This window comes from Cyprinodon variegatus, unplaced genomic scaffold, assembly GCF_000732505.1.
Source record: "Cyprinodon variegatus isolate N-32 unplaced genomic scaffold, C_variegatus-1.0 Scaffold966, whole genome shotgun sequence".
Taxonomy (NCBI): domain Eukaryota; kingdom Metazoa; phylum Chordata; class Actinopteri; order Cyprinodontiformes; family Cyprinodontidae; genus Cyprinodon; species Cyprinodon variegatus.
Window position 1 is genome coordinate 235420 of NW_015151419.1, and position 15345 is coordinate 250764.

The following is a 15345-nucleotide window of genomic DNA, read 5'->3' on the forward strand; positions in this document are numbered from 1 at the left end:
TGTGTCTAGTAGTTCCCATTGAGAGAATGGCGCTAGGCATACCGCACCATGACGTCACTGCCGGAAGATGGCAGGAGTAAGGTGTTACTATATTTGGGCAAAAATGGCCGCTCCCAGACTCAGTGATTAATACGAAAACATATAAGTTTGAGGTATAAATAATGATCCAGTGATTATTCCTTGCTGACCCGACTTTTCCTTTAACAGTTTTAATAATCGTCTCAGCCTAACCGCTCCTCTACAGAGCGGCTGGGCATAGACGTTTTTTACATGATGCTTTTTTTTTTTTTTATACTATTTTCAGGCTCTAGCTGCCTTTATTTTGTTATTTTTGAAAGTATGTAGAAAGGAAAGGGGTTACAAGAAAGGGGAGAGACACACAGCAAAGGTCTGCAAGGCCACAACTGGAACCTGCGACAGCCAGTATGTGCCACAACACCACAGCAGCACCCAACATAACGATGCTAATGGTTGAAAGGCGCATACGTTTTTGTTGTGATCAAAACTATTTCAGGTGTGATTCTAGAAGACAGTTCTCATGAGGGAAATGGTTTTACGTTTTAGATTAATGTTGGTAGAAACACTTCCTGTCAACCAGCTGAAAGAACAAAAAAGAACCTGGTGTACCTTCAACCTTTGAGCATCAGCAGGGAATCAGAAATAACGTGGCTGATGGCTTTATGTCTGACCTTTGATCACACAGAAAGATGGCGCCATAGTCCTCCCTGTGGCGAATAACTCTACCGATGGCCTGGTTCACCGCCCTGAAGGCCTGCTGCCTGTACCACTGCTGCCCTGACAAGTACTGATAGAAGAGCGGGTTGAAAGAAATCAGTCTTTAATCTGTCTTTGCTGGATGGAGTTCAGCTGGCAGGTTTCCCTTACCTTTAACCCTGGAGCTTTTTTCCGGCTCATTTCGTCCAAAAACTGCATCTTCAGGATGACTCTGGGGTCAAACTTGGGAGGAAATGGCAGGCCGGTGATGATGACGCCGCGACCAAAGGTGTCAGCAAAATCCAAACCTTCACTGGCCTAAAAAANTCTGGGGTCAAACTTGGGAGGAAATGGCAGGCCGGTGATGATGACGCCGCGACCAAAGGTGTCAGCAAAATCCAAACCTTCACTGGCCTAAAAAAAAAAGGAAAAAAAGCAGAACAAAAATATCAGAAGATAGTTATTTATGTCAATATTAATGAATATATTTATTCCAGTGCTATAAAATCTCTGGGCGTAAAATCAGCTTTGAATAATGGCAAAGTTCATCAGTTTAACCGTTTCTCTACTGGAAGAAGCTACTACTGTTATTAGACTTATATTATTTACAACTTTATTTATCCTTGGTAGGGGTGCACCGATTGCAGTTTTCTGGCCGATTTCCGATCACCAATCTTTAAAAAGTCTGACCTGCCGATTCCGATTTTGGTTGATACCGATTTTATTATTTTTTGCTATAACCAACACTGTGTTACAAGATCGCAATTCACTTTCAATGTTATAATCTTTTCTTGAAAAACATGCCCTTGAACAATAGCCTTGAACCACTATAAACTCGTTTTAACTGCCCATGAGGTAGAGCCTTGACATAGAAATAAATTAAATAATAAATATTAATTAAATAAAACAAACTTAAGACTACAACATTGGTCTTTTGATTTTTTACATTTCAAAAAACAAAACTTCAACAAAAGATCGGAAAAAATATGGAATAGCAACTGATCTTAAGACACTCGCAGAGGTAAATAGATCGGTGGTTAAGATCGGTTTCATATGTATTATATCGGCCGATCACCAATCACCCTAAATTAAGGAAATCGGGGCCGATCGATCGGCCAGCCGATTTATCGGTGCACCCCTAATCCTTGGGATTACTCCTTCAGGGAAATTCTGGTTCCAGTAGCTTATGTAGAGTACAAAGAGTTAAAGCGAGATGCAATTAAAAATACAAATATGACAGACAATATAAAAAGTGTATATAGTACAAAAAAGCATTAAAAAAAACACAGTAATTGAGTTGGATTATTGTCGTTGTACTGCAGAGATGTACTGACCTTATGAATAAGTAAAACAAGTAAAATTCAAAGCATCCTCTCATAGATCAGTGTTTCTGTGTGTGTCTTTCACCGCCTCTAAAACTTCCTGGTCTTACCTACAGACGTGGCTTTTACCCTATTTTTATAAATTGTTTTATATCATCACCTCTGATTGGTTTTAAACTGTTGCCACCTTTGACATAGGGCTCCACCTGATCCTTTCCAGGCTAACATACTGTTAACATGTTAGCCTGGTAGCCATGGTAGAACTTTACTGTACGATCACATCTAATTGATGTTTTATTTGGAGATATATTGTGATTTTCGGCTACCCGTTAAAATATTGATCTTTCAGTTCCTAGTTTAAGTTTTTAAAAACACCATAAACCAATGAGGGGAAAGGGGCTACTGCTGCACCGCTACTTTCATTCAGAGCGGGATAAAAATGTTGAATCAGCCTGAAAACTAAACACCTTTAATTAAAAATGTTTGTTCCAGAGAAGAATAGAAAATTGTTTTTGATATGAGGTTTTCTAAAAATGAAGATTTTCTGAATCCTATTTCTAAATAAATATCAGACCTAAACAAAATCTACAGAACAATTTAGGCGATTTAGAGCTGGTTATAAATAACAAACATTGGAGATTAAATTTACAGGCTGTTTTGCTGATTTTGGTAAAAAGATTCTCATAAATTGTGCAATCTTTTCTTTCTTTACCGTTTGTAGACACCACACAGCTTCCTTCTGCAGCTTCAGATTTTGTTTTATGTTGATATTTAGCTATTTTTCAGATACTAAATAAGAGGAATTTCTTAAGATCATTTCTCAGCTTGAAGGCTACCAAGGTTGAACAAATTCTGATGATTTATTCAATAATCTGATATGAAACTAAAGAACAAACCGGCTCCTCCCCTGAGACAATAAACAGGCTGAGTATTACTGCCATTAGACAGTTTTACAGTCAGACGATGGTGAAGACGATGCCCTCGCTGTCGGCTCACCTTCCCACGACAGACAGCGAAGAAGCTTCCTCCTTTTGATGCTGGATCATTCACTTTGGTATAATAGCCATCAATAACCTTTAAACACACAGAATCAGGATCATTTAGCAGAGGAACCACTGAGGACCTCAGAGCACAGAAACTCAGAACATTGAGTCTCTAAAGCCTTAATGGCAGGACTGGTTAGCAAATGATAGTTAGCTTTAATGTTTTAAATCAAAATTAGATCAATTTCTGATGTGAGGTGGTAAATATTACCCATTTTCCTTAGATAAAAAAAAAAATAAATTAACCAATCTGACTATGATCTGATCAAATTGTCTCTATAAAGAGCCTTGAGACGACATGTGTTGTTACATGAAGCTATAGAAAAAACTACACTGTTGATCATCACTACAAAAAAAAGAAAAGAAAAGAGGCGAGTGGCGGTCTAGTGGGTCCGGCATAGGGCTTGAAATCCTGAGGTATCACAACCTCAGGCTTGAAATCCTGCACAGGTAAATTTCTCCAATGTCAGATCAATAGAGTTGAATTATTATTATTATTCATTGTTTATGCAGCATTCAATGAAAACCGTATTCACCTCATTAAAGGTTCCCTTCCCTTTGGGTTCAACAAACATGGGCTTCATGTTCTCGATGCGGTTGGCGTGTCCGTTAGCCTGGAGAGGAAAACCCAATCAGAACCAAAATGTTTAGCACGCCAACACACCAGGGGCACCGTGGGGAATCTCGTGGATGAACAGGCATCACTTGGCTCCTCCGCACACAGAAGTGATGAAGGCCGGGAGACTGCTGACCTTCAGCTGATCAGTGTTGATGTTTCTGAACAGAACCGACCTGAAAAGGAAGGCCGGGTTCTGACCCACTAGGCACCGACCAGAGGCTACTGGCATCAAGTGGCTTGATAGAAAAGATTAGAACCAGATATTCTGATACACATCTGGTGCCCCTGGTGTGCGGAAACAAAATCCTGTTTAACTATAAATAATTAATCCAATAGCTTTGGAGCAAAAAAAAAAAAAAAAAAAAAGTTTTCTACCAGGAGACTTTTGACTCACTCTCCAAAACTCCAGAGTTTTTTCCATCAAAGGGAAGGAAGGAAAAAACACTAAGAGGCCATGAGGAACCACACGACTGAGGTTAGCTGAGAACAAAACAGAGAAAACATTAAACAGAGAATCAGACGGAAATAACATCTTTATCTGCATTTCTAATCAATATTTCCTAAACCTTTCAGCCTTGATGTCAACTATCACTACATAACGGTGGATATTGGATGACAATATTGATTTCTGAAGAAATAAAACATAAAAGAAAAGAGAAATTAATAAAGAACATAATTTGTTTCTGATTGTTCTTCTCAGATAAACATAACCCAGGCAGCTGAGAAGATCGGACTGAAGAAATGATTCACAAGAAGAGGAAAGAAACTTCCTACAGAAAACAAACTGTAGAAATGAAGAGGAACAGAATAAGGGCAAACTAATGGACCACCTTGGTCTGCTGGATCCAGGAACATCTAGACAGGCTCAGACAAAGCAGTGACAGGCTGGTTCAGATCAGATCTATCTGATAGATTCTGGTTTCTGTATGATTAAATTTGCCTGCTCCAGCTGACCTATGTTCTACCACACTGGTTCATTAACTCAATGCAGAAGAAAATCTAAAACTGTTGTCAGAGTTCTTATGAAAGTTAAAAACAGAGATCATATCTCTCCTTTCCTGGCTTCTCTTCATTGGCTTCCTGTTAAATCCAGAATAAAATTTAAAGTCCTCCTCCTCACATATAAAGCCTTAAATGGCCAAGCTCCATCTTATATCAGAGATCTGATTGTTCCTTATGTTCCTAACAGAACACTTCGCTCTCAATCTGCAGGTTTACTAGTGGTTCCTAGAATTTCTAAAATTAGAATCGGAGGCAGATCCTGTGGAACCAACTACCAGACTGCTGAAGGACACATAGGGACCCCTTTTCATCATTCTGCTTCATTCTTCCTTCTGCAGTATTTCTTAGCTTAATTTCTAACAGTCTGCTCTCTCTGCTTTTTCTCTTAATTCAATTCAATTTCAATTCAGTTTATTTATATGGCGCCAATTCACAACACAAGTCATCTCAAGGCACTTTACAGGCGACCAAGGTTGAACAAATTGTGATGACATCTCAAAGATGACATCTCAAGGCACTTTACAGTTCAGTCTTAGTAGCTTAATCTGGTCTGTTCCTGCTTGGCTGTGACTCCATCCTGGAGAGAAATATCAGCTGTGCTGCTTCCATCAACACCTTTGTTTATAGATGTTGGAGATCGGTCTATTTTTCAGTGTAGTCCTGTTTCTCTGACTGTGACTGGCTGGATGTGCTCTCTTCATCCTCTGACATGGGAGCTGGCTCGGAGCTCGTCTTCCTGGCTGTGTGTTTCCTGGACGGGGCCGCCTGTGGAGCAGGTTGACAAGTTCCTTTTTATCTCTGCTTCTCTTCTTTTGTCTCCTCGAACCCCGGTCGGCCTCAGCAGATGGCCACTCATACTGTGCTTGGTTCTGCTCCAGTTTTCTTCCTGTTAAAATGGAGTTTTTCCTCTCCACTGTTGCTACATGCAGGCTTGATGTGAGGGATTGCCTTCGAGTCAAGGTTTTGATGCAATCAGCTGATTTTCCTTAGATAGAAAACATTGAACCAATCTGATTATGATCGGTTTGAATTGTTTCTGTAAAGTGCCCTGAGATGATATGTGTTGTGAATTGGAGCTATATAAATAAACCGATTGAAGTTTTAAATGACCAAACTTCATCTTAACCAATTGTTCCTAAAACGACACTTTGTTCTCAGACTGAGGACTCCGGGTGGTTCTAACTGTGGAGTGGGAGACAGATCTTTATTTATCAGGCTCCTCTCCTGTGGAACCAACCACCAGTTTAAGGCCCTGTCTACTTTAAGATCAGATTTAAAACCTTCTATAGACCTGAATGAGTCAGAATGAAGATTCATCTTTGAACAGCAGCAGCATTCGTGATGCTTCAGTTAGAGGAGAAATAAATGTGTAAAGAGGAACCATGTAGGAAGCTGTTACTCACCCACCGTGTTCCCTAAAGATGCCATGTTATCAGGGTCAAACCTTCCAAAGAGAAGACCAACATCAACATAACATAACACATGCACGGGTTTAATGAATGGGTGAAAAAAAACAGAGGAATTTAATTATTTTGTAAATAATTTCTAATAATTCATCATCTTAAGAATATAATTCTTGCTTTTTCCTAATTTATTAACTTGATTTGTAGTTACTGCAACATTTAATTTCCCTTTAATAAATTAATAAAGTCATTATGAGTTAAATAAAATTTTAGCCCCTCTTCAGCCCCCTTAACATCAACAATTGGTGGAAACAGCTCCTTACTGGAGTGTTTCTATTGAGATAAATGCTAGCATTTCTTGAGATATTTAAACTGGCCCGGAATATTTTAACCCCTGTGAGAAGAACAGGAGAGAACAATGTAAATAAGACGTGCCCATGAGGAGAAAGTTTACCTTCGATCAAATGCTGAACTCAGAAAAACTCCATCAGGGCCTCGGTCAACAACACTCACAAAGATCTGGTCCCGGTCGATCACATGACCATTTTCAAGAAGCACAGGAAAATTTCTGAAGCAAATGAAAAGAACTGCATCAGTCAGAGACAAAAGGTCAAACAGCTGTTGAGACGACGTGAAACCAAACAGTACTTGAACTGTTCATAGAAATCAAACGGTTTTGGTTCCAGTATTTAGCTGAAATGGTCTAAAAATCATTTCACCTCTGGTTATTTTACATCTTAAGCCACTAAAGTTTGCTGACAGGAATCTTACATCTGCATCTCTGAGGTGAAGGAGGTCAGAGGGGAGAGGGTACCGCTGGTTAGAATAATGCAGCGAACACCTTGTTTCTTTAGATCCTGCATGCTGAATCCAGGGGAGAAGCACCAGTAACTCAGGATGTTGCCTACAGCACAGACAGAAGCGGTTCCTTCATTTCATGTGATTCACATAAGTTCATTCATACCATAGACAGCTAAGAGAAAGACGCTAACAGCAAACTGAAGCACACAAAGCCTTTTTCCCCATTGAAAATAGCGGGTTAATGTGTTTTTCAAACATGAGTCGACCCGATAACAATTAGCATTTAGCTCCCTTCACACTGGCAATAAATGCTAACCCCTCACTCGCAGCTGCATGGTCTCTGTTTCCCTGTGGCTGAGAGTCTAGTGACACTATCAGGCAGGATTAGCGTTGATGATGTCACCAGTGCGACAGAAATCAGGACAGTAAACAATGGAGAGCAACATGCAAGGAAGTCAGGGCGTAGTCAGTGTCCTTTATTGTTTTGCCGTTTTTTTTTGTGATCAATTTTTTTATTGTTTTTTCTGCATTTTGTACACTAGAGGAGGAACAAGTGCACCAACCACAAGTAGTAAAAATTTTGTAAAGTGTATATAAATTTGTGTAATCAATAATAGAACCACCCTTCCTCCCCACCCATGTCTACACTCCCCAGCCCCTGCCCTCATTTCCACCCTACCCACCCAGTGATGTCAAGGCATTAAAGAAATAGCAACAATAATAATAAAAAATTATAGTAAGAAATGAAAATAAAGTGGAAATAAAGTAAATAAAAAAAATAAAATAAAAAATTTTTTTTCGCTGTTTTATCTGTCCAAATCCCTCTCACCAGGGCTGCTCCATGTTTATTGAATGTAAAGAGAGTCATTTCGGCTTGTTAGATCAGACTCGACTGGCTTGGTGCATTGCGTTTAATGGTACCACGTAATTTGGTGGGTCAACCAGCTCTGGCGTTCCAACAGCATGCTGATCAGAGCCGAGGCAATTTTAAAGCAGGTTGCTTGCTGAGTGGTTTGACCTGGTTAGACACGCGTCACTGAGCTTTTCCCACTGCCACTAAAAGCCGATTGTTCCCGGGTTTAAACGGGTCTTTCGGCCAGTGGGAAAGGGATAAATGGTTTCAAGTCTTGTGTTACTTATTTTCCACCAAGCAGCCAGAACTTCTTTTGATATTTCAAATAAATCTTCAATAGATGGTTTCCAGACTTTTAAAGATGTTCTTTGGAGTTTAGCTTAAACCTTTGCTCTTTGTGTCTCTCTTCCTCCATCTGGTTTCCCCTGCTCTGCCCCACATTCAGTCCCTCCCTCCCGCTTCAAACTCTTCTAAAAATGTGGAGGTTTTTTTGTTTGTTTTTTTACTTTTAGGGTTAAATATTACAGAAACTTTTGTTGCCTTCAATAAAAAAGTTCAGACCCGTCACACAAATGTAGCTATTTCAGAGTTTTCTGGCTTCATGGCAGCCTGTCACAAGATTCAATCAAATGATAAGGTGAACAAAATGGGGTCTGAGTTTATGATCGCAAAACAACACAAGAACTGTTTATTACAAATTAAAATCGGTGTGATCTGTTAGATTCCAAATGCAAAGGAAACTGAATGTGTGATGGGTTTTTAGACTGAAGCAGCTACTAGAGACCATCGGTCGGTGCTCCCCTCCAACACGCATTGCAGTTTTAGATCCGTTTTTTTTCCATGTTTGGGTGTCCAGACCCTCCCTGGTGATTTCTGCTTATGCTACAGACTGATTTCTATTTTTGGCTTAAAAAAGGAAAAAAAAAAACAAAGAACCTGGGGGACATTTAACCTATAGACACACAGCATCAGCAGAACTAAAACACCCTGGAACATGATTGATGATCCCCTTCAAAAAGTTCAAACATTTTAATTGTTAAAAAATAAAAAGCATCAGTTAGGATCATGAACATAAATTGACGGTTTTTTTATGAGTACCTTGTTTTTTTGATGACGATGCAGACCACAAATCAGAGGTCTGTTTTTTTTTCTGGAAGCTGTTATCACGGTGGATGTGAACCTAAAGACCATCACACCAAATGTTAGCTTAAGATTAGGCTTAGCAATAACAGGACTCAAATAAACTGAAAGGAATCGTCCATCAGTTTTAAGATATTACATGAGTATGATTAGTGTAGAAAGAAATAAATAAAAATGACATGTTGAAAAAAAGCAGATGTTGGTTTGTTATGAACAGACCTTGAAATGGGCGGTGTTGAACTCCCTCTGCTTTTGTTTGTCCTTATCAGAGCTTTCTCCCACGAATACCAACTAAAAGACCAGAACAGAAAGAAAAGTCACTGCTGCTCTACAGTAAACTGTAGGATAATCGCACACAGACAGCATGTCAGCGACATGATTAAAAGAAGCGGATTAGATAAGAGGGGTGACGAGAAATGGGAGCTTAAAGACAAGTTACTGGGACCAAAAACAATAAGCGTCTTCATTCTTTATAAGAGAAATTGAAAAATATTGCTAATCTGAGCAGGAAGAGGAATCCCCCATTGTGAGCAGCGCTTCATTCATTGCCTTTTAGAAAAAAAATAGTTTTAATCAGTGGAACAGAGAAGGTAGGCTTCCTATGTGACACAGAGAGAAAAATCTTCCAACCTCTGATTTTTTCATGCTGTGACCAAAACCTCATGGTAGAAGCAAGGTTTGGAGGATTGGACTGATTAGAAACTGGACAGCTAGCTGGAAAGAAGCTGCCTAAAATACATATTTGACCTGAGTGAAGTTGGCCCCCCCACCTTCTTCAAATCAGACAAAATTAGCGTCAAACGTTTGTGCTGGTTTGTGCAGCAAAAAGTTTCCTTTTGTGCTGCTTTGGACTTGAAGATTTGAAGAAGGTGGGGGGGTCGGTTGACCTTTGATGACCTCTGGAAATATTTCTTTATATCTTTAAAACGATAGCGGCACAAACGAAGATTATTGCTGCACAAACCAGCACAAACGTAGCACAAACGTTTGACACCAATTTTGAGTAATTTGAAGAAGGTGGGGGGGCTGGTTGACCTTTTGACCTTTACATTTTGATTAATATCTTCAAATCCAAAGCAGCACAAACTAAAATTATTGCTGCACAAACCAGCACAAACGGAGTTAATTGACACCCATTTCGTCTGATTTGAAGAAGATGGGGGGGCTGGTTGACCTTTGATGACCTCTAGAGATATTTCTTTATATCTTTAAAACGATAGAGGCACAAACGAAAATTATTGCTGCACAAACCAGCACCAGCTAAATGGAGAGGGGAAAATAAAAGGAAAACAACTGCATACATTTAATAAAAATAGAAAATGAAAATAGGAGAATTACATTTTAATGTTTGATAGGTAAATTACTGTACAATCAGATTTATAAACTATGACTTTTAAATCTCCACATAAAAATAGGGTTTGAGAATACATTTTCAAATTGCAGTATTTAATGATAGATAAAAAAAAAAAGTATTAAAAAGTAAAAATTTCTCTAATAATTAATTTAAAATGTGCAAAAAAGGGGGAGTATTGGCCTAGTGGGTAGAGCAGTGAGCTTGTGCTCTGAGAAGGTTGCAAGTACCCGGTTCGATCCCCACTGCCTCCAATCTGGGTCACTGAGCAAGACCCTTAACCCCACACTGCTCCCTGGGTGCCACACAATGGCAGCCCACTGCTCCCCAAAGGGGATGGGTTAAATGCAGAGTGAATTTCCCTATTGTGTGACAATAAAGGGATTTACAAATACAAAACTATTGAAATTGGTTCTCTAATCATATGATTCAAATAATACATTGAAAGACGTTTCATTTTTTTTAATTTTTTTTTTTAAATGACCATTCTTGTCCTCCATATTTTCCATTGACTCCTTCGTGCATCTCACCTGAATAATATCAACCAGCTTCTGTAGCCCCGCTGTACTGAGAAATATTCCTGGCTCTGGTGAAAAACATACGGATGGTTAAAAAAAGGTAATGGCACAAATATAACTTATTCAAATTATACGTTAAAGCCCAGAAATACAACAAAGTCCAAAGCAGATAAAGCAACAAAATGAGAATATTTGGTCATATTTACTTCCGGCAAAGTGTCCGATGATCTGCTCCAGAGCTTCGAGGACGTCTGTCTTGGTGTGTTCGGTCAGATATGCTTTCTCCAGCAGCTCATAGATGAAGCTGACAGAAAGAAGGACACACACACGTCTGTGCTTAGTCTAACGCAGTTTTGTAGGGTGTGATCTACTAAGGGTTTAGTTCATATTAAATAATTAAATTAGAAGGCATTGCATTTAATGAGCATGCCTTTATGAATAGAACATATGCTGATCATCAGAACGAGCAAAACAGTGGGAGAAAGCAGTTTCATTGACTTTAACCGACAGTAAGAGAGGTTTGTGTTGACTGATTATCACCAACAGGAGACTTTGGGGCCCTGGTTCTGTCAGACCAGCATACCCATAGTCCTAGTTTATCCTTTTAGTGTATCCCTTTAGTTTTGCAAGAAAAAAACTATTTAAGTACTTAGTTTTTGGTGTTTTTTGAAGCTTATGGCGATCTGACCTTAAATTGCTTCTTTATACATAACTAAAGGGACACACGCCGGTCAAGGTAGTTTAAAGTCTATTTTTCATACAAAACCAAAGGGATAAATGCAAATCTGACGTCTTGCACATGCATATTGACTATAGGTATGCTGGTCTGATGGTGTATGCTAATCTGACAGAACACCGCCACAAACAGTCATGTTCTAATGGAATCCTTATAGAATAAAATGTAGGTTATGAGCGCCATCACAGAATGAAAATTCACAATCAGAGTTAACTCCTCTCTAGTCATTCACTTACTGCACTGTTTACAAGCCTCGACTCGTTCCTAAACTACTTCTAATAATTCCGGTTATTAGTCTTAGAACATTAAAAAAAAAACCTTCTAACAAACAGAAAATGTGATTTTATTTATAAGGAAAGCTTTCTGAAATCTACTTTTTTACCTGTTATTATTCATTCATATATCAAATATGGACAGTGAAACACACAGGGATAAAGCCAATGTGTTGTTTGAGGTGTTTGGGCAAACATGCTAATTTTTATCACCAATGTCTATAATATTATTTTCTAAATGCAAACTGCACATTTTAAGACCTTTTAAAAAATGACTAAAACCTCATGACAACCACTGGAGGGCAGATCCACTAAAAGCAGACAGGACAATCTGCCTCTTTGGAACAAAATATGAAGGAATGCATTTTTTAAAGGCTCTGCTCCTTTGATAGAATTAAAATAATATTGAGCAGATTATGTTGTAAAACGTACATTCCAGGTTTGGTGATGCCTTTTTCACTTGGAACGTCATATGAATCGATGGCAGCTTCCAGATCCAGCAGAATTTCTGTTCAAGCAGACAGAACATCTCACTTATTAATAATAAAACATGATCCTATATTTTGATAAATAATGTTGCTCAGAAGGAATACTCACGTTTGATTTTAGCAATAGTGGTTATGTTTAATTTTGAGCCTGAAAAAAAGATAGAAATGAAAAGAAAATGTTTACCTTTTTATCTATTCCCAATCCAGATCCATAATTGAAAAAGAAGATATGAGACACTAGGAAAGGCTCGTATCGATACCCAGAAAAATATTTAACACTTGATGTCATTTTCTACACCATAGAGATAAAACATTTTAATAATTAAAGGCATAAAAAATACTTTTCAGATGAAAAATCTTGCTGGAAAAATAAAAATAAGAGATGTTAATATTCAATTCAGTTCAGGTTATTTAAATACTGTCAGTTCACAACATACTAAGGCACATTACAGAGACAATTCTGTCAGAGTGGGAAAACCATCAATAAGTGTGTGAATTCATGGGAAATAAAGAACCCAAATATAATCTGCCAAAATGTTAAGGTCATGTGAGGAATTATTGTTTTAATAAACAAATAATCCAGAAAATTAACAGTAGCAAAATTCTGCAAACAGACCCTGTCTTTAGCACCGATGTTACACTAGTTCTGTCAGTGAGCCAGAGAACCATCAGAGGTCTGACCTGAGCTCAGGGACTCTACGTTGAAATCTTCATTGATGGAGCCTCCTTGGCTGACTTCGTTAGCCTCCTCCGTCAGGAGCCGGTCTACGGCCGTAATGGCAGATGCAACGTCATACGGAGTCAAGTCAAAGGATGTTGATTCTTCACACGTCTTCTCCTGCAGAGATCAGAGAGAAAAAGCCCATAACTTACTCCGCTTGTTTGGTGAAGCATTCAATTTGTCATCTTTTTTTATTTTATCTAATAGTTTCTGCAGGCAGAACATCTGGTTACACCGTCTCTAAAGATACAAGTCAACGGCTATAAACCATCACTGTCTGTAGCATCGAGCATTTTGTCTTACCATGAGTCCCTCTCTCAGTCAAAGGTGTTGATGATTGTCCAAAAGTGGAACGTACAATAACTGACTATAAAATAAAAAAATGACTTAATCTGAGCATTTAATTCTTTGGCATTTTATGCTTTCCATCGCAAATTAAAAAAACAACAGAAATGTGTTACCTGGAAGTTAATAAGAAACTGAAATAATAACAAAAATTCCTCTGAGTAACTCCCCCATAATTACATATAAACTTGAGGAATTTGGAACAAAATATACTGAATAAAAAAAATATATTCAGACTGAGTGAATTAGTGTTACTCTGTATTCATAAAGACACCTAAAATGCTTTGATGAGCTCCTATAGCTCAGTGAGGAAAACAGCTGATCCCAGGCTGTTCTTTCCTTCTAGGCTGTTCTTCTACCTCGTTTTAGTGAACTCAAACATATTAGAAAACTTACTTTTTGGTTGACAAATTGGGTCCTCACAAAGCAAAACAGATGACAGCCCTATTTTATTTTAACTACCTAAGAAATATATATATAAAAAAATATATAAAATAAATATATAAAAATATTTTCCTGTAATGCACTCGTGGACCACTAGGGGTAGGCGTGCCCTCGGTTGGGAATCACTAGCATAAAAGATCAAACGCTGCTGTGAAATAATGTAGCATTTGCTGCAAACCCTATTAAAACGATCAGAGCAGCCAAGCTAAGCTGAAACAGACTAACTGGATGAGCTGAAGCGCCTAACTTTTCCCTAAAGGTCCCTTCCACAACTTTCAGTGGAATAATAACCACTATTTAAAGAGACACTCAACTACATGATGGCACTGCTCCAGTAAACCAGTCAAACTGGTAACAAGTTAAATCTGCTGGAGAACAGAAAAGCCTAAAGAGTGGAAACATGAAGCTAAACCTCAAACGAATGAAGTTCACAGACAGAAAAACTTCAGTTTATTTGCTCAGAATAATGTTTCTCCTTCGTGTTTTAACATTTTTATCATCAATAGTAACAGGTACATTTAAGGGGAAATTTTTGCAAGAAAAAGACCATAGCAATCATTCTTTTTAAGAACTCAACAATAATATGAATAATTACCAAAATATTAAAACTTAAAATTCAGAATAAATGAACAAAAAGGACAAAGCATCCAAAATTATTTTACACCATCAAAATTCTATTAGCTTCTCATTATTTTTAGCACTAGTGACAGTTATCTGAAATTCTTCTGCCAAATGTTTGTGTTCATGCATTTTCCCTCTTGGACTTTCTAATCTGAATACATAACAATTTAAATTAAACAAACTTGTCTGGTTCACAGTCGAAATTCAAAGTCAAATTCCTTGTTAGTGCACAGAATCGCATCCAATTAAACTGGTTCTGATTCTGTGCATGAAGAGGTGAAGCGCTAAAATGACCAGCACAGAAAACCCCTCATCATCTTTTCTGTTATCAATAAGGAAGATGATAATCTCAGTAAACATAAAAAAAAATTTGACCCTGACAGAAGCGGACAAGCTAGAACCACCGGGACCCATCAGAACCTAAAGAAATTGAACCCAAAATGCCCTAAACTAAAAAGAGCTGCTAATGAGTTCAGGTCAACATGGACATGATCCTAGCTTAAATGATGAGTCTGCATACAGAACAAGACGGTTCAGACGGTTAGAACCACATGTTGCTTAATGTGATCATCACTGTGGATTTGCTGAGCGACCTCCAGAGAAAGCTCCTTTGTCCGCCATTCATAGCATCCGGATCGATCAACAGATTCAGGAGAAGGAAACAGATCTTACCACATTGTGAGCTTCATCGAAAATGACCACAGCTCCATTCAGCTCGATATTGTGCGCCCTGCGGCTCTGTGGAACAAAGAGAAACAACATTCCTTCACTGCTTTCCGGAAAAAAACGTTCTTTTGTTGAGCTTTAAAACCGTGATGTACGACCCACGTATTGTGTACTTGGGCTTGCTGGAGAGTGAAGAGATACGCAGGAAAGACCTCAAAATCTTGATAGTGGCAGCTAAAAAGGCCATTACCAGGAAATGGTTCAAAAGTGACCCTCCACACCTGAT

At 38.4% G+C, this 15345-nt stretch overlaps 1 protein-coding gene across 1 annotated transcript in view; it reads right to left on the reverse strand.

The window, feature by feature from the left end:
- rtel1 (regulator of telomere elongation helicase 1) overlaps positions 1–15345 on the reverse strand; it is a 36268-nt gene that overhangs the window by 10656 nt on the left and 10267 nt on the right. Inside the window, exons 8-23 of the mRNA XM_015398857.1 lie at positions 15066–15131; positions 12944–13100; positions 12372–12410; positions 12207–12282; positions 10973–11070; positions 10779–10834; positions 9117–9188; positions 8856–8937; positions 6875–7007; positions 6558–6671; positions 6104–6144; positions 4093–4178; positions 3616–3693; positions 3033–3110; positions 886–1032; positions 690–805 (exon numbers count right to left, since the gene is read on the reverse strand). Coding sequence (XP_015254343.1) covers positions 690–805; positions 886–1032; positions 3033–3110; positions 3616–3693; positions 4093–4178; positions 6104–6144; positions 6558–6671; positions 6875–7007; positions 8856–8937; positions 9117–9188; positions 10779–10834; positions 10973–11070; positions 12207–12282; positions 12372–12410; positions 12944–13100; positions 15066–15131 — 1439 coding nt within the window. The remainder of the gene's footprint in view (positions 1–689; positions 806–885; positions 1033–3032; positions 3111–3615; positions 3694–4092; positions 4179–6103; positions 6145–6557; positions 6672–6874; positions 7008–8855; positions 8938–9116; positions 9189–10778; positions 10835–10972; positions 11071–12206; positions 12283–12371; positions 12411–12943; positions 13101–15065; positions 15132–15345) is intronic.